Source organism: Sinohyriopsis cumingii, chromosome 3, assembly GCF_028554795.1.
Source record: "Sinohyriopsis cumingii isolate HCF-2022 chromosome 3, ASM2855479v2, whole genome shotgun sequence".
Classification (NCBI taxonomy): domain Eukaryota; kingdom Metazoa; phylum Mollusca; class Bivalvia; order Unionida; family Unionidae; genus Sinohyriopsis; species Sinohyriopsis cumingii.
In genome coordinates, this window is record NC_142963.1 from 124,306,595 (window position 1) to 124,325,932 (window position 19,338).

The window sequence follows — 19,338 nt, forward strand, 5'->3', positions numbered from 1 at the left end:
CAGTCCCCGAATTAAAATCTCTCAAGAAAACAAAACATGATAATATTATGTTGAATGGAGACGACAGAACTATATCATGATACACCAAACAGTACCGCAAACGGTATTTTTTTATACTTAAGGTTTTGTAATAACTAGCCATACTAAGTCACTGGATGAACCATTTAACATCGGAACATATTTGTAGAGGTCATTGAACATAAGAACATATTGACAAAGGTCACTTCCAACAAGTCCAAGAGTTTTATTTATACAATTTCTTTATATTCTTATATTTTGGGGTTGAATAAAGTTATGAAATTCTGGAAATGTTAGTTAAAAGGTCAAAACAAACACATTAATGGAAGTAAACTTGAGAATAGTTTTCTTTGAGAAAGGCGGTTTCAGTGATGTTGGATTCACATTCCTCTTGGGGTCAGTTCTAAAATCTAGGTGATTTAGGTAAAATTCTCAGAGAGAAATGGGGAAAGAAGTTTACACGAGGTGTCTCGTTTGCATTGAATGTAATCTCCAGGTCCCATTTGTCATTATCGTGCATCATTTCCAGCTGCTGTTTCGATGCACATTTATAGACCGCAAATAGGATTTGAATCCCAGTAAACTTCCGCTCGCCTTTGCTTTCTCTCAAGCGATACATTGTTTACACGGTGAACATTGTACTATAACCCAAAAAAAGTTGTCGTATGCATTGCATGAGCTATGAAAAGGAAATATACTCCCTGCATTATTTTCCAGAAGAAGAAAAACAACGCCAAAAGCAACATTTTTTAAGGTTGCTCGTGTCACTATACCGTTGCGAAGCAAAGATTACAGATGACCGTTCAAGTGTTTATTGTAAAGTTGGTAAGATCCAGAAGACAAAATAATAAATAAAACTTAGACACTATCTAATGTCAAACGCCTTTGGAACTGTACTGTGACTCTATATATGAAATACAACGGAATTACTAGCATTGGGACCTGTTCTACTACACCAATTTCTTAAAATAGAATAAATATATGAAACACAACATACACTTATGGGTTAAAATGACGCAAGTGTTGTATTCCAGTATCACACATAATCGTAGCGTTCATATGTGGTGCACGCATTCGCAATGGTAGGTGTTCTCTTGCTGAACAACCATCCATTTTGAATTACTTTTTTTTTACCCAGCTTCAGACTTGAAAAAGGATGGATCACTACGAGTGAAAGTTTATAATAATCGGCTCAGGCATCACGCTATTAATATGTGTCCTAGAATTTTTCTAGCCTTTCGTAAAAGCATCGGATGTCAAGACATTAAATTATTTTATCATAGCTTGACACAGTAATGTCCCATTATGACGGCAGGTGGCACTGATTACGATATTCCAACTTGCATTATGCTAACATCTTAGCTGTAACTTTCACTGTGCTACATTACAGCTTTTAGAATGTGATGTATTTTTTTACTGTTATGGTGATTAATCAAATAAACTGTCAGAATGCAACGAGGAGACTTAGAAAAGGAATATTGCATCGTAGAATATTGACGTTTGTAAAGATAGGAAATTTGTAGTATTCAATATTTCGCATATCAAATTATGTAAGAAGTATTGGCAGATGTAACGATTCAATCTTGAAGGTACATCTTACATACATAGAAAATGGAAAAATAGAATAATTCAGTAAAGAATATACAACATATATTAATAGAAAACACATGCACATAATTATGGTGGTAATACCCCTCCATAGCATGGAAGCAGACTATCACATAATTATTTTTACATATTGATCGCGTCTTAGTCAGCCTGAGGGTCATTTCATCCGTCAGCCTCTCCCTTTCTGGGTTATTTGTTTCTCCTCACTTTTGCTTCCGACCGATAACTTTCAAGCCGGTTTAAAATAGAGCGTGACATTTTATATACATATATATCATAATCAGAAGGTTGTTGGGTACCACATTTAGATTCCTGTCTTTAATTTCAAGGTGATCACTGCTTACGATTATGTTTTCCTTCACACTTAAATTTAGGCTTTGTAACTTATAAGCCATTTGAGATTAACGGGCATATTTTGACATACTTAAATATTGTGATTAGAAGGTGTGTCGCATACCCCATTGGAACAAGTATCTTCAAAGTAACGGTCATGACAAGTATTTCAAGTTTTCTGCCATAATTTTCAGAATGCTGTCAAGTTTTTCCTTTTTAAATGAAGTTATAGAACTTGAGATATTTGTATATCGTTTCTAGAAACAGTTGTTATGAATGGACTTGTGAGTTCTTTCTAGAAACTATTGTTATGAATGGACTTGTGAGTTCTTTCTTTAAACTGAATGTTATGGTTCAAAAGGTTTTCGACGTACTGTTCTTACCGCTCTGTACTTTGGAACAATTCTGAAATTCAGGGGCGGGAACTTGATACATATATACACCATCGCTAGAATGTGGGTGACATATCGTATTGATAGTTCTATCTTCAGGATCAAGGTCACTGCTCTGCATTTAAAATTCCTTCATACTTTCCATTCTGCCCTGTAATTTTCAATAGCTTTCAAGTCGTTTAAAATTCAGGCATGACAATTGGTACATTATCATTAGAATCAATGTCGCATAGCACTTTTCGTTCTCTTCTGTATCTTCAGGATCTATTGAGATTAAGAGAAGGAACGTCTTATGCTTATTTATCATCACCAGACGATGTAATATAAATGGCTCAGTCTTCAGGGTGAAGGTCATATCTCAATTAAGGGGCGGTACTTATTCAAAGGTGTTTCATATACTATACTGGTGTCCTTATCTTCAAGGTCAAGGCCATGGATTAATATTTTAAATTTTCCATCGCTTTCTTGACACTCTATAACTTTAGAGATTAAGGAATGAAACTTAAGGAACGAAAAGGAATCTCTAACACTGTCACCCTAATCGCGTTTCAAACCAAACGGGAGTTGTTGTTTTTTTACTATCACTGTCGCCATATTTTCTTGGGCGAGCCTATATTTTCAGACAACAGATATAATATATTCACTAAGCCCTAATAATTTAGTAAATTTCCGTAACTTTGTGTGTTACATCCCTTAAAACACATCTATGTAAAACTCTCACCTTGTTATTGTGTTCATTTTTAAAGGTTTGATACAGAAATATTAAAACTAGACATTGTAAATATTGGGTGCAGACGACGCAGCTTTTACTGAAAATGGACTGCTCCAGAAACTGAAAAAGGACACAATAGTTTGATCAGTTACAGCAATTGATTTCAAGCACGAAAAAGATGTCAATTTTATGGGCCTCCTAGCGACCATCAAGTCAGAAAATAAATTTATGAATGAAATAACTAAATTTTGGGCACTTTTTATATCATGGATGGTTTCTGTTTTTAAAATCTGGGGTGGTGTTACAATGAGTTTCGAGTGTAGGCGAATACTGTATTTTTTTCCGTTTCTCTTTTGCTTCCATATAGTTGAAGATTTTAATCATTTTCAACAAAATGGAGCTAAATTGAATCATAGAGAACTATCCTTATTTCCCACCTGTTCTGATGTCGTTTGGCTATATTGCTCATATTGCTACAAAGTCAATATATTAAAGTTATTAGAGGCTCTGCATTAATCTAGCAATACTAGTTCTCCCGGGCATAATGAAAGATTCCCGCTGGAAACGACAGCCTGTCAATGTTTATCTTGCAAAATACTGCAGACAAGTGCATTGTGTAGTTATTGATCAGCATACCAGTCCCCCTGCGTTCCAGAATACAAATTTTCAATAAAGATAATTCATTCATTTAGGTCCTTGCTTACTTCTTAATCCAGAACAGTATACGAGAAACCTGGCATTACTAATCAGCCATTAGAACCCTCAGAAAGTTCTGGAATAGCAACCCATAACCTTTCTATCTATTGTTAACTCATATTTATTTGGTTCGAATCTGGTGTAGATAAGAGTTTCTGGTCAGACTGCCACACACCAATTTGCCTGAAGCGCAGGAAGAATTTTATGTTTTAAGATCAACACAGACTATTCTATAAACTCGTTTGATAGCTTATCGTTAGGTTTGCATGCAAGGTGTAAAGAAAAACGTCGCATATTTGTATCACCAGAAACATGATCGTTGTGGGGAGGTGACTGATACAAAATAAGAATAGGGGAGATTAAGTATCGAATATATACCAACCATTTTGATAGAATGCCTGGGGAATCTTGACCGTGATAACAGGGGGAAAGTAAAAACCGATCAGTCGTAATACGCCTTGTAAAGCGCCCTACTAAAATCACCTGTCAGGTATTGGTCTGCACCACGATTAAGGTCTTCATGCTTGCTAAACTGATTTAACAATTGATTCAGTTTGCTTATGCCTCCGGAAAGCAGTGTCCTATATTGATCCTATTCCAGACGAATGTGACTTTAATTTAGAATCAGACATGGGGATATTTCCCGGCTCTCACCAATCGTCCTTTCAGAGCATGCCCAGAAGATTTGCATGTAGAGTTTTCTTAACAAATATTAATATTCTTTCTACGTGATGAATGTACTAAAAATGGTCATCTAATGGTACGCTTCTTCTGAAACTTGATTATAACATGTCTTTCCCGTTTTAAAGAAAAAGACGTCGGGAAATAATGGTGCTACTGTGTAAAATTGAAAGTTCCACAACCAAAAAATATTAGAGCGTTCTTGGATTATTTTATTTAGCTCTGCTGGTTATATACTAAAAGAGCTCATGGGATGGTATATTGTCCGTCGTCTTTCTTTCGTCCGTTAGCAAATATGTTATCGCTATTTCTCATAAACTATGTGGAGGACTGACTTGAAACTTTAGATACATCATCATCCCATAGTATATGTACCAAGATTGAAACCAAAAGGATATTAATTAAGTAAAAACACTGAACACCATGTGAGTGAATGAAATATGCATGATAATGTAGTAAGAGATTCTCTGTAAATCTAACATTTTCGCTAGCAAAGGTTCCGGTAACCATATCTACACCTTGGCGGATCGAACAGCTATATTGGCGCTTTGTCCTAGTGATATCTTTTTGATTTCGTGTGTTGCCTCCCTTAGTATATAATGCCAACTAACCAATAGCGTGGCGCATTGTACATCCGCCGAAAACGGTGGCTGCAATTTACCTTAAAATGTTGGTTTGTAAATTTAACATCAAAGTAAGAACATGTACCAGATTAAAGCCATTACAGATGTATTTAAGTGAAAGGTATTTATGCAAACATGGACCGGCAATGGAAAATTGCTTATTTATCAGTCCATTAAAGTTGTGTGCTGCCCTTTTCACGATCACGTAGGAACAGAGTTCAAAGCTGAACAACTTAATTTTGATTGGATGCGATGGCTTGCCGCTGCATCCAATGAAATTCACTGACCCGAAACTCAGAAATATCTGCTCAATATGCCTAGGTTTAGATAGGGTTATCGGAACCTTGGCTAGCGAAGATGTAAATCTAAATATTAATGCAAAATGAAAATAATGAGGAAAACAAATGTGCAAACAAGAACACTTTATTAAGCCTTAAAATTGGGACACACTATTCATTGCCGTACACAACAAGATCTTACGACAAAAACTAGAGCTCGGCACTCTCATAAATATATACATAATTCACACGATGATAATACGATACTTTCATTGTCGTAAAGAGCTCATGCAGTTTTGTATTCACCATAATGTGAAAATTCTTTTAATAAAACGATGTGTGTGGTTCATAAAATCATTTATATTGTCAAATTTTAAATTCACAATTCAAAATACACAGCTCAAAATCCACATCCTTTGAACGAATCTATCTCGTGTTTGCTCCACCCTCTGATCAGGCAGTTATGTTTCCAATCATATTACTCTTTTGCCATCTATGTTGCTTTCCTGTCGAATATGTTGCTCTTTTGCCAACTATGAGGCTATGCTGCCTACTATATTGGCAGCTATGTTGTCATCTATGTTGTCATTTTGCCATTGATGTTGCCGAGTTGAAAACTAAGTTGCCATGTTTGAAGCTGTGAAGCTCTGCTGCCAACCATGTGTCAGCCTGGTGGTGGGTACATATATTTTGTAAGGTAGACTGCCTGACAAGATCTCGGAATTATTTTGCTAAGATATAGAATATACCTCCATTAAATACTACCCAACAAGTGCAACACCCAAAGTTAAAGCACCCATGCACATAATGAAATCTGGGTATCTCCTTGCAAAAATTCTACAATGAGTTGCAACTTTTACTCGATATTTTCTCTAGTCAAGGTAAAAAATAAAACTACAGTAGGTAACGCTGTGCGAGTCCACGAAATCCACTACATATATCAGTTCTATAGCAGTTCTAACGGAACAATCCAAGTTATTTTCTTGTACTGTTTTGTGATAGTTTAGTTGGTCATTCATGAAAATGGTGATGTTTGGACCCCCAAATATAGCTGCCACATCAGCACTCTTGAAAATCATATCGCTGCTCCTCGTGAATGGATGGTCAGATCAACATTTGGTTTTCACTAAAAGATTCATGTGACATATAGTTGGTCGTAAATGAATATGGTGCCGATCAGACGTCCAATATGGCCGCCATGCGAGCCATTTTGAAAATCTCGTTATCGTTAAACCTCCTGAATGGATGGTCGTGTCAATATGAGGTTTTCACTAAAAGACTCCTTATGATGTCTAGTTGTTCCTAACTAAAAACGGTACTGATCTGATCCTGAATAGGAAATGATATCTTGAAAATATTGTTTATCTCTATTCCTCTCCAAATGTATCGTTATATCAACACGGCGTTTTCACCATTATACTTCTTATGATACCGAGTAAGTCGTAAATGACAATTGTGCCAGCTATGACGACTGTCTTAAAATGGCGCAGTTTATACATCCAATATGGCCGCCATGACGACTGTCTTAAAATGGTGCCAGTTATACATCCAAAATGGCCGCCATGACGAGTGTCTTAACAGACTAGTTGTCACTTCTACCCCTGAATTGAGAATCATTATGTCATGGGTTTTCGCCAAAAGACTTCTAATGATATCTACTTTGTCCTGAATTAAAAGGGTGCTAAGCTGACGTATAATATGGATACCACAGCAGCTATTTAGAAAATATGGTTACCGCTGAAGAATAGCTGAGATGATTTCAACATTCGACAGTTAAAACAAAGAAATGGTTTTACCATGAAATTCCTTTCAAATTTGGTTTATCTAGTATAGCGTCAGTCCGTTCGAGGGACTTTTATTTTGTGGGATGGGGTTGCAGTGCATCATATTTTCTTAATTCGAAAAATAATATTCTTATACGGTTGTCTTCAGTAACACGTACACTTGCATTGTATCCTTATACGATACTTGATAAAGTCTGACCCCAATCTGGAGCGATATATTCTTTTCGAGTGGCATTTAATATGGTTATGATAGGCATACACAGACAAAGTGGTATTTATGAATAATTATGACTGAAATCGATGGTTCAGTTTAGTGTGGGTACTCTATTAGATATAGTTTGATCAATCCAGGTTGAAGGTTACAGTTGCAATAAAGATGTCTTTTTTTTGTTTGTTGTTGTTTGTTTTTGTGCTTTTAATGGCACTATCAGCACATTATTCGCTATCTGCAATCCGCCATAACCGACCAAACCAGGCCTGGGCGTCTGTTTCCTTGGGAAAGCCACTTAGTTCCCATTTCCTTGGCATGATGTAGCCAATATGTTAAAATTGCCGTGAAAACACCACCCACGCCACCCCCACCCCCAAAAAGAGATGAAAAGAAAGAAAGAACATCTTTATTACAACGCTAATCTTTTACCTGGCATGTAATATTGCATACATATAACACTAAAATTGTCCTCTAAAAGCTAATCTATTACCTGGCATGTAATATTGCATATATATATATATATATATATATATATATATATATATATATATATATATATATATATATATATATATAACACTAAAATTGTCCACTAAAAAAAATGTTTTAGTGGACAAGTTACGAAGTGTCGTCACAATGAAATTGGTGTGGGGTTCGATATCAGTAAATGTTTCGCACTCTGCCCATTTTGGAATGGAGGTTTAGACTTGTTTAGTTGCTATCAGACCTCAAGTGGTCTTTTACCTGAAAACCAACACTACTTGCACGGGAAAGATTACAAGTGGATCCTTAATGTACGGTATTTATCTCTCAAGTGATATAGATTACGTAGTTCGGTTCTCAAATACAAAATGTATAGTTTTTATAACCGTCACATTACTTTGTCACATGGCAAGTCTAACAATCTGGGGCTGATAAAACTACATGAATATGGATGCTAGTAATTGTTTCATTTTACTTTGTTTATCCAACGGACCGTCCTTGCATGTTCCGCATTAAATCTAAATTAGACTGTTTTTTGTTTGTTTGTTTCTGATAAAATATAGACTACGCGGCAGCAAAGAAGACCAGCCGCCGTATTTTCAAAGCTATTTTAAGCAACAAATACTAACATAAGCTCAAAACACCAATCACAGGTCTTATATGTTGAAGATATCTATGTAAATCAAAATTTAGCACGAGGAACAGAGGTTTAGAAGATCCTAAAAGTTCTACGAGTCTAACTTCATTCTCATTAAAATTATAATACATCTATGGGTTCTTTTCTTGAGCTTGAGTTTGAGATTTGCTTAAAACGTTTCAGGAATACGGGGCCGGGAATAGAGAGATGCAATACTTGCAATCCTCTTTTAGCAGGGCAGCATCCAAGAGTAATCTATATCTAGTCTTTGCAGTTCAAGGGTTTGTAAAATTCAGTTCCATGTTATTGTTCCCTGTCATCATATTATTCCGATGCAAATACTTAACTATGTTTGCAACGATCTCCCAATCTCACCAAACTTGCAGTTTTGAGTAAAAGTACAAACAATAAACTTCATTTCAAAGCTATCTCTGTATCTATTAAATAAACCACGGTTGAACCACACGGAGTGTGTTATTTTCCATTCTGTTTCTAGCGATGCGTGAAACGTGTTCGGCTGTTCCACAAAATAAAGTATTTCAAATATAGATTTAAGCATTATATATTATTGTGACCTCATGTATTCGAAATTAAATATAGAAAATAATCCACGAGGTAAAGCTAACGTTTGTTTATTTTCAAATCGTCTTGTGCGAGCGCCAATTGAAAGTGCAGAGACGAACTGCGGTGGGCATCGTGCTGGAACTCTTTGTAGAAGATAACATTGCTTCGTGACCGAGGAAACGCGACCTAATGAAATGAAGAAATACGTATCATCTCCATGGCGGCTTTAAAACTTGGCAGACATAGAAATATTTCCGACACGGAAGACGAAATAAATCCGCATGACTCAACCCAGTTTTGAATCGTTCAAGTCCTTAGTCTTTATGCTACGCAGTGTTTGTGTGTGTGTTTGCGCATGTGCGTGTGTGTGAATGCGTGAACACTGAAGTACCTTAAAATCGATTCGATTTATGTAGATTATAGATGCAATCAAAATATTGTCAGAACATATTTTGCTCCTTCCTTGTACTGCGGGACAAGAAGTAGGCAAGACATTTAAAGGATCTTATTCCAAACAAAGCATACAATTTACAACGGTTAAAATTTGTTCACGGCATGAAATTATGTATCGTTTTGTATTTGGATTCTTTTAGGTTTTTGACCGTGAAGTCAAAATTAGCAATGCTATGATCCCTTCTTCCGTCCCGTCCACAATTACGTATTTATAACTTCTTCTCCAAAGTGACCAAGTTACACATAATTTACAGGGAGCGTTCTTTCATCCAAATCTTTCATATTTATTCATTGGATGCCGATTCGTTGTGCAATGTGGCAACCGTTTCTAACATCATAAAATCCTTTAAATAATTTCTAAAAAAAATTCGCTTAACACACTTTTACTATATGTGACAGAAAGCATTCCAGAATGAATGTTTTTGAATTATTTTTTCAATGTTGCTTATCTACCTTAAAATATGAGTTCCGTTAACAAAAACAGGACAAAAACACAAGCGACTTATTCTTAAAACGACTACAACAGAGTTTATACAAAGTTTGACAGAACTCATACTTGCATAGATGGCTTTTAGATTTATACAGATGATGTCTATTTGCTATTAAATATGTCCGCCGTTAATAAATAGAAATACTTCAAACCGTTTAACGACTTATTGTCAAAACCGCTTAATCGAATTTGACACATTTTAAAACAAGCATCGTGGCATAGATGACTTTCGAATTTATGCAAATAATGCTGGTTAGCCATAAAATAGAAAAACCTTTAAACGACTACTCAAAATCCCGTTCAACAAAATTTGACCAAATTTAACAGAAAGTATCCTGGGATATAGGGTTTTACGTTGTATAAATGATGACAATCCGTCATCAAAATGTGGCCCCATTACTAAATGAAGATTTTTTCCCCCAGCTTTAAATGATTTCTCATGAACTGCTGAGCAATCTTTGACCAAATTTGACAGAAAAATTGATTATAAGTATTCTTGCTTGCAGACCTTTCATGTGTGAACAAGTGATTCCGATTCGCCTTCATATTCAACAGCTGGTGCTAAAAATAGGAAATATTGGCACAACGTTATCTAAAAATTCTCTTAAAAGACTATGAGCATCTGTGACATAAAGAGTCCTGCTGACATTGATTTCATATATTGACCTGTATATTTTTATTGACAGGTACTTGGTTAGATGACTCAGAGTACGAATTCAACTAACATAATAAACATACATATGAAATTATCATAATATTACTTATTCAGTAATACAAATCCTCTTTGTCAAACCTATATTTATCTGTATAAACACATCCTTGATGCAAGCTTTTGCGTTGAGAAAACCATACGAACCGCGCATTTTCCGTTGGATTTACATGTATTTGAAACATGCTTTTACAACTCCACACTTACAGAACCAGGTGCTAATTTCAGTAATGAGTTTTCCTAAGTCAAGTCTCTTAAATGACTAAGATTGTATCAACAGAACCTTAATTTTTTTATAGTAAGAAATAGGATTAGTTCTCAAAGATTCTTTAACTAAAATTATACTGTTTATTATATACCAATCATTGCCCTTCGAACTGGTACATAGTCTATATCATAGGTCTCAAACACGTGGCCCGCGGGCAGCATGCGGCCCGCTAAGCCATATCATGTGGCCCGCAAAATGATTGGCATCACAAGGTGTCATGAGAGATAACAAAGGTGGAGTGGCCCATGGGCCATCGAAAATGCCTTCGTACGACCCTCAGGCTGTTTTTAGTTTGAGATCCCTGGTCTTTATATTCATCCATTTTTCGATTGGTTACCATTCTCCATATAGTTAGTACCGTGAGTCCTATGTACTCCGACTCGTATCAGCTTGGTTTCTGTGGCTATGAATAATCTCACTGATAGGAACATTATGACACAGACGTTGGTCAGAACATTATGACACAGACGTTGGTCAGAACATTATGACACAGACGTTGGTCATAATCGTTGATAGCGAAGAACATTAGAAATGTATCGGTCTAGATTCACTATCTCTTACTGGTTGCAAGCTATGGTTTTAGTCTAGCCGCTGAATTTTACTTTTCTAAGACCTATTTTAAGGTGGAATGACTGGTTTGCTAATAGGTAACAGGCACCTAGTCAGTCCAGGCAGGAGTGTAAAATAAATAATTAGATACTGCATCATATGTTACAAGAAATGTAAATATTTCATATTGCTTTGTTTAAACAATTACGGCTTTACGATTAGTTCACGAGGGAAATTTTTTTTTTACATCGCCGCATGATTTACAGTTTATATCTCAAAGCAAACACATTTCCTGTTTGCTTTTCACCTCGGAATTTGTTTTAAATAGGGTAATATCCTATCACATCCAACATTTTCTCTTTGCGCATATATATAAACGATTGATACGATATGGCTAAGTACGCATTAGACTTTTTAAAAAACTCTGAGATAATACAACACAGCGAAGCATTCTGATCTTAATTATCGATATTCGACAGTTACCCTTTTCCATCAATATAACTCATTTCAAGAATTATTTGGGATTAGTTTTTTTTGTTTTAAGTGTACCTGGATTTGCGTTAGAATAGTTCCTTTCTCGCCAAAGTGGAGTTCTTAGTCATGGTCATGCTGTATAAATAGTCAATAACAAACCTATTCGGAACAAGAACACTCAAAATATGCAAACGTTTATTAAATTAACGATGAAGAAACTTAAACATTTGAGAAATATGAATTGCAAATGAGTTTTTCAATCGACTGGACTTCAGCGTAGATTATGAAAATATATGCTATAAATCTATGCTATGACTCCACCTGTTTAGTTACCTGTAATTATTCATTATAATTGTAAATAAGTGATATTAAACTGCAACAAGTAACAATCGATTCAATCATATCAAGTGTCGGGATTTCAAGAAATAATATCTAGCAGAACGTAGGCACGAACTACGATTACATTGAATTGCATAGCAATGGCTGATGGACTGGCGGCCTCTCAGATACTAAATTTGGACGTAACACAGTTAACCCCCAAAACTTCATATAGGACGTTTGTTTTGTAGCTGGATAAAATTGCAGTTTTTCAAAGTCGTATTTTCCCCCGTGATACAATATTGTATAAAATGCATTTGATGCAAAACTTCGCGGGAAATTATGGCTAGTATAAAGGTCTAAGCAGTTCAGTACAGTCTAAGAGTTAACCACTTTTCAACTCTTCAAAACTTTGAGAAACGTTAGGCGTGTCATATTAGTATAACCTGTAATGACAAAGGTCCTTCTAATGACACTTTCTGTAATGAAAAAAGTCCTTCTAATGACACTTTCTGTAATGCGCGCCATTTTGTCATCTTTTGTAATATAAGGATTGAAACGTATTTGTGATACTAAAAATATCTCAACTGCGACCATTTTGAATGATATAGCTAATTCTAAAATGCTCCAAACCCTCTACCTGAGGCACTACTTTTGGAAGTAGAAAGAAATCGTACATTTCCAGGACTAACGGTACTAATTCTACTCCCATTGTAAACCTTTCAGAAATGCCATCATATTAAAAATTCAATAACTTTAAATAGGCTACGCTAGAACCTGTATCTCACAGAATAGACCCATCCTAGATGCAAGCTTTTTGTTGAGACAACCATATGTGCCGCGCCATTTTTACGGCTTTGTTGTTGTTGTTTTGTTTTGTTGTGATGTGCACATGCTTCCAATTCTACACTAAAAGGAATGGGTACTTCTTTCAGTATTGTGTCAAGTCTGTAAAGAGTTTGAAATTGCATTGATAGAACATTAACTGTTTTTCACTTACTATTAGGATAAGCTCTCGAAAAATTATTTTTGCCACCATTTTACTTTACAACCAACAATAGCCCTCCCTTCCTAGACGGGTTTCCACTTCCCTAGATAATTAGTAGCGCTTTTTTTGGTCGTTTTTCGGCAGATTACAGCACGAAACCGGTTTCCATACGATACTATGCAGCAATTTCCATGGTAAAAGTAAACTATATTCTTTATATTTCGTTACTAAGTTTTCTTTCTACCAGCAACATTTCTGAACAGAATGAGGATGTAAACATCGTGCGGCAGTCGGTTCCGTGCGACAAATAGTGCAGTCCCTCAAACGTAAACAACTTTGATATCCTTTCGACTTTTTTTTCTTTACTGCAGATAATTAATTACAGTTGTCAATTTTTAGAACTAGTTTAATCTTGCGATAAAATTAGTCCTTGTGGTAAGATCATAGTTTTATGACTGCACATGGTATGCAAATATATCCAGCCGTGGAATAAAGAACCTACATACCTCGGTTACCTCAATACGTATTGGAATAAGAAAAGCCGGTACATACGTCTAAACATAGTGTCGTTAACCTGATAAGTTATCAATATATACATGATTTTCCCATTAGAGACTCTATAAGCAAATCTTCTTAGATCCGAGTTAATGATTCCTTTATATATGGAATCTTGACAAAATAAGAATTATATTTTATCCCATATTTCCATGGTTTTACAGAGCGGCGCTGTAGTATATTTTCCTAACAATCGATTTACCCCCACCCCTTTTACATGAGCAGTATAGTATGGAATAATTTCTCAAAAATGGCACTGAAAACTCTGATGATTAACTCGAAACTCAGATAATGAGCCGATTAAATGCTTTAAGCACATGTAAATCAGACGTAACATGTTTTATCCAAGAAGGTTCTGGACACTGCATTTGTATAATGTATCTTCACATAACCAGATAGTAATGCACACACACACACACACACACACACACACACACACACACACACACACACTGTAGGCTAACAACATCAATGAAACACACAATGTAGGCTGACAACATCAATGAAACACACACACACACACACACACACACACACACACACACATATATATATATATATATATATATATATATATATATATATATATATATATATATATATATATATATATATATATATATATATATATATATATATATATATATATATATACCTTATTTAATTAGCACAGGTGCTTTAAGGAATAGCTTTAGCATCTCGGTCTTCATGTTCCTTTGGATGAAAACTGAACGGATAAAATGAGATGTGCTACCGGATCTATTAGGACTATGTTAATATTAGCTGGAATGTTTTTCAGGCTGGCCATTGAGTGTAAATGAGAGATACCAGATAATGTGCATATGCATATACATGCGCATTAAAACAATATAAACTGCTTTATAATTCGTTTTTTTATATATAAAAAATAAAGCGAACGTATGCAAATTGTAGTGTTTTAAGCATTACTTAAGTTGAATTATCAAAAAGCATTGCTAATTGTCTGAAATGCGTTAGTAAGAAATCATGAGAGTGATGTGGATTCTGCATCACGTGTGGTTAAATATTCGTTGGGTCTTTAAATTCGTGGTTCGGACTAACCACTCAATCCACGGAAATTGGTACCCCTCGAAAGAAAAAATGAAAGCGCATTATATCAATAGTTTTAATCTTCTCCTATTTAAAATGAACCTTGTCTTTAAAATATAATGTTTAACCAAATAGAGAATACACCAGAATAAAGACGGGGAAAATCACCACTCACTGTCCAGCCACGTTTGTAACTCCAAGACAATATAGAGGCACTATGTACATTCTAAAACATGGTAAATTGTCTCATGATTTTTTAAAATGTTTTTCTAATTTCATGGTGTTTGTTTTTGTAACAATATTGTTATATGTTTTTTATTTTATAGGTGTTGTCTAATGTTGTAAAGCGCTTAGAGCTTTTAAAGATTAGGCGCTATACAAAGTCCTCATTATTATTATTATTATTATTATTATTATTATTATTTCATGTGATGACGAGGGAAATATTTGAAAAAGTACAACCAAGGATGATGTAAATTTAAGATATATAACAGCAATAAAAGCATAAAATTTCAAATCTGACTTTACTTTTGAATCTGCAAATCATAATTGTAACAAATAATAATAATGAGATTTTACTTTCGAATCTGCAATCCTAAGTGTAATAAATAATAATGAGATTATACTTTCGAATTTTCAATTCTAATTGTAACAAATAATAATAGTTATCATCCATATCTCTATTGTCACCGAATGTGTAACACTTTTTCACATTGGAAAACAAATCGAGTGCTGAACACCTATTTTTACTTCTTTTTTTTTTCCAGAGGAGATCAAAACAAACAAGACCTACTAGGTTATACCCCATTGCATTATGCCACCCAGAATGGACACCTTAACTGCGTGACATACCTCGTTAACTTTGGGGCCAACCCCTGGACGATGGACAATGAATTCCACACAGCTCTCGAGTTAGCAGTTACACACAACAGAGAGGATATCGCAAGATTCTTAGACAACGCTCAGGCAATGCAGCAATCGAAAAATCCCAAAGTTGTACAATCACTAAAGGAAAAGGCATTGAAAGATGCGGACAGGAATGCTAAAAATTATGAAAAATTGCAGGACAAGGTAGCAAAAGAGGCCGAAAAAGAAAGAAGGCGATTTGAGAAACATGGACAGGGAACTGTTCGACAAAATGGAGATGTCAATAATGTGACGAAAATATCGCCCTTCAAAAAGCTGACCTTGCGCCTCAAGAGTGGAACAACCAAGTCTAAAACAAGTTTTGGAACTAACCAACATTTTTCTCATTTGGCTCAAGGTGCCAAGAAAGGTGGTGCTGCTAGAAAAATTTTGCGAAAAATGTCAAATAGCGATTCACATTCCGTAATGGAGTTTAGAGTCAGTGAAACTGACCCCAGTGGAAAGAGAACATTAAAATCTGTAAATGGGTTGGGAATTCCTAAGAATGGACAAGTTCTCTATATGACCAACAGAGAGGCTGAAAACACAGGCTCACGACCAGCCCTAGCAAATGTATTCCCAGAATCATCCATCAGTCGAAAAGGTCGCTGGAAAAGCGAATCGGATCTTCTGGATTCTGGAATTGATAGTTTTGGATCTGGGGCCCAAGTCGAGGACGAGGATGAGAAAGCGGGAATATTTTGTCGTCCAGAATTTGGAAAAATTTCGTTTCTCAATAAGTTTAGCTCCACTGGAGCGTTCCTGGTCCCCATTGAGGTTGACTCTGATGACATTGATTCGGGCACACTAAACGGCGACAATGAGATGGGTGAAACTGTGAAACGTACAAGTAGTACAAAATCTGACAGTATTGGCAGTACTGGAAGTCTGCAGGAACGTATGAAAGATTTACCATGGAAAGCGGAGGATGTAGAAAACCTTGACGATGACGATGAAGAGGAGACGATTCTTACTCCGACACTGTTATTTTTGGAGTGCTGTGGACTTTCCCATTACACGCATCTTTTCGCAAAGGCTGAGGTCGATATGGAGGCCCTGTTATTACTGAGCGATAAAGATTTGACAGAAATGGGCCTGCCGCTGGGTCCACGACGGAAGCTGACAGAGGCTATTAATAGGCGGAAGGAAGTGCTGGCACAGAAATCCGCCATGGCAGATACAATGTTGTAGATTTTGGTTCCGATTGTTTTGTTTTCAGATTTTTTTTTTGTAGATTCACAAATGAAGGTTTCAGTTACAAACATATCCCTGGTGTCTTCTGGATAATGTTCATACGGTTTTATACAATACTGATCTTCCCGCCAAACAAGTCACTAGTCTACATTGAAGTTGTTTATGTACTTACAAATAGCAAAATCTTTTACCATGGAATGTTTTTCCATATTAATTGCAGAATTATCAGAATCCATGGGATGGGTTATTTTCGTTTATTTGCTACATTGTTATACACATGGGTTAAGCGTACGTACCATTGGGTTGAAACGTGGACATCTATGCATATATTATTTATTTTAATTTCCTTTCATTTAGACAAAATGATGCGATTGTGGGCAGCACTGCAAAGCTGACAGTTTATCTCAGTTATAATCAATGGAATTAGACATGTAGACAATCAGGCAGACAGACAGACGGAACGAGTTAAATCATTGTTTAGAGGTAAACAATAATACTGTGTGCCTATGACAAAATTTGCAACTCTATTGTTAGCAAAATTCATTATCAGTTCCTATTTACACAGAGCTTTTTCGTTCTCTATTTTATTTGTTACTTTATAGCAGTTGTAACTTCTGTTTATCTTTCTATTGGAAAAGGGATATATTTATGACCAAACATAGTAAGTCACATGATTTCAAAGTCATCCAGGTATTTAGACTTACCAGTTATCATCTGCATTCACATCAGAACAATTCGACAAAACCTAATGATAACAAATCCAAGACGAAGACTAGTGACATTTTGTAATCAGTTATAACTAAGTTTTCGTTTTAGAATGATTCATGTTAGTTTATGTATTTGTGCTCCATATAATGATAGATCTTTACTTGTGCAAAAATGCTTTTGAATGCTTACATTCACTGTTGTTTTTTTTTATAAAGCAATTATTGTGGTGCTTCATTCTTAAATCTGGCCATATACAGTGTACAATTTCTATAATCGAAAGCACATATAATTAGTTCGACTGTGGCATCATGTTCGATGATTTTATGATGCATCTATGTCGAGAATAAAAAAATATTTAATGCATAATGTAGTCCAAAATGACTCCTGCTTGTTAGACTGCATCTTTGATTACTTCATTAATACGCAAGAAAGGTCTCGCGGTTTCTCATTTTATTCAAGAAGCTTCACAACTTCAGTGTTAAACCAGACAAAGCTTTCAAACATACCCGATTCTTCTTCAGCCTCTAACTTATAGGTTTAACAAATACAATGTTCATATATTGCTACTGACCTCTCTGAAGACAAATATATGAGGTTAAAGTTTTGTGTTGTCCAAACGTTTATATATATGTTTCGACATTTTAAGACGAAACATTTTAGATGGCGTGGACTTTTGAGGTTTGTCACTTCTTTAATAAACAAAAAATTGACATTCAAGAAGACCAAAGGTCATATTTTTTCGTGGCCGGAATAAGTCGCTGCTATTTGAAAGGATCGAGGATAGATATTGATAAGGAGTCTGCCAACACTAGCTTCTAACTGACAGTGCCACTAACAATTCATTATCCGAAAAGCGATGCAAATGGTTTTCATTAGATACCCTTGTAAGTTCGCTTTTGTTCTTTATATAAGTGTCTGTTCATGCTGATATTCACGAATGCGCATATGAAGACTAATGCCACGAAAATGCTGCGAAAAATGGTTTGTCCATCTGTGTGGAACATATGACTATTGAGATAGGAAGGTGCTTTTGATGCAGCACTTACTGTTTAGAGGTTTTGGACAAAGTCACGTGTTTTATTTGGGTCTGGCCTGCTTGTTTACTCCTAACGGTCCATTAGAAGTAATGATAATAGATTGTTTCTTCTGTATTAATGAGTTATAAAACATAGGTTTAAAAATAATGAGGACAAGAAAATTTAAACTGTAAAGACAATTTTAAAGTTTGTAATTAGCACGACATAGTTTGTACATTAAATCATTAAGATTTCATTCTCAAACATTTTTAATTGACGAAAGTTGAAAGGGCACCACACATATTATTATTATTATTATTATTATTATTATTATTATTATTATTATTTTCAGTGATACATATTTGAATTGTATTTGTTGGTCCTCGTTCAAACAGAAATAAATGTTACAATTTCGCATTTTTTTAATCAATCTCGAGAATGGAAGAATACTTTCCCTTATAGAAGAGATAAAAGATGAACAAACATATCACAAAATAAAAACTTGACAACTGTAAGTATTTGTGGATATCCCTAATTATTTGAGCATTTTAACCCTGAAGACTGGCAACTTAAAACTCTTAATATTCAGCTGCAGTGGCCTTTTTATAGACAAAATTGGGCA

The 19,338-nt window shown here is 35.3% G+C and overlaps 1 protein-coding gene across 1 annotated transcript in view; it reads left to right on the forward strand.

Moving 5' to 3' along the window:
* LOC149803768 (pre-mRNA splicing regulator USH1G-like) overlaps positions 1 to 19,131 on the forward strand; it is a 33,819-nt gene extending 14,688 nt beyond the window's left edge. The window contains exon 2 of the mRNA XM_089953550.1: positions 15,660 to 19,131. Within this exon, the coding sequence (XP_089809676.1) occupies positions 15,660 to 16,989 (1,330 nt within the window). The 3' untranslated portion in view covers positions 16,990 to 19,131. The remainder of the gene's footprint in view (positions 1 to 15,659) is intronic.
* Positions 19,132 to 19,338: the final 207 nt, after the last annotated feature.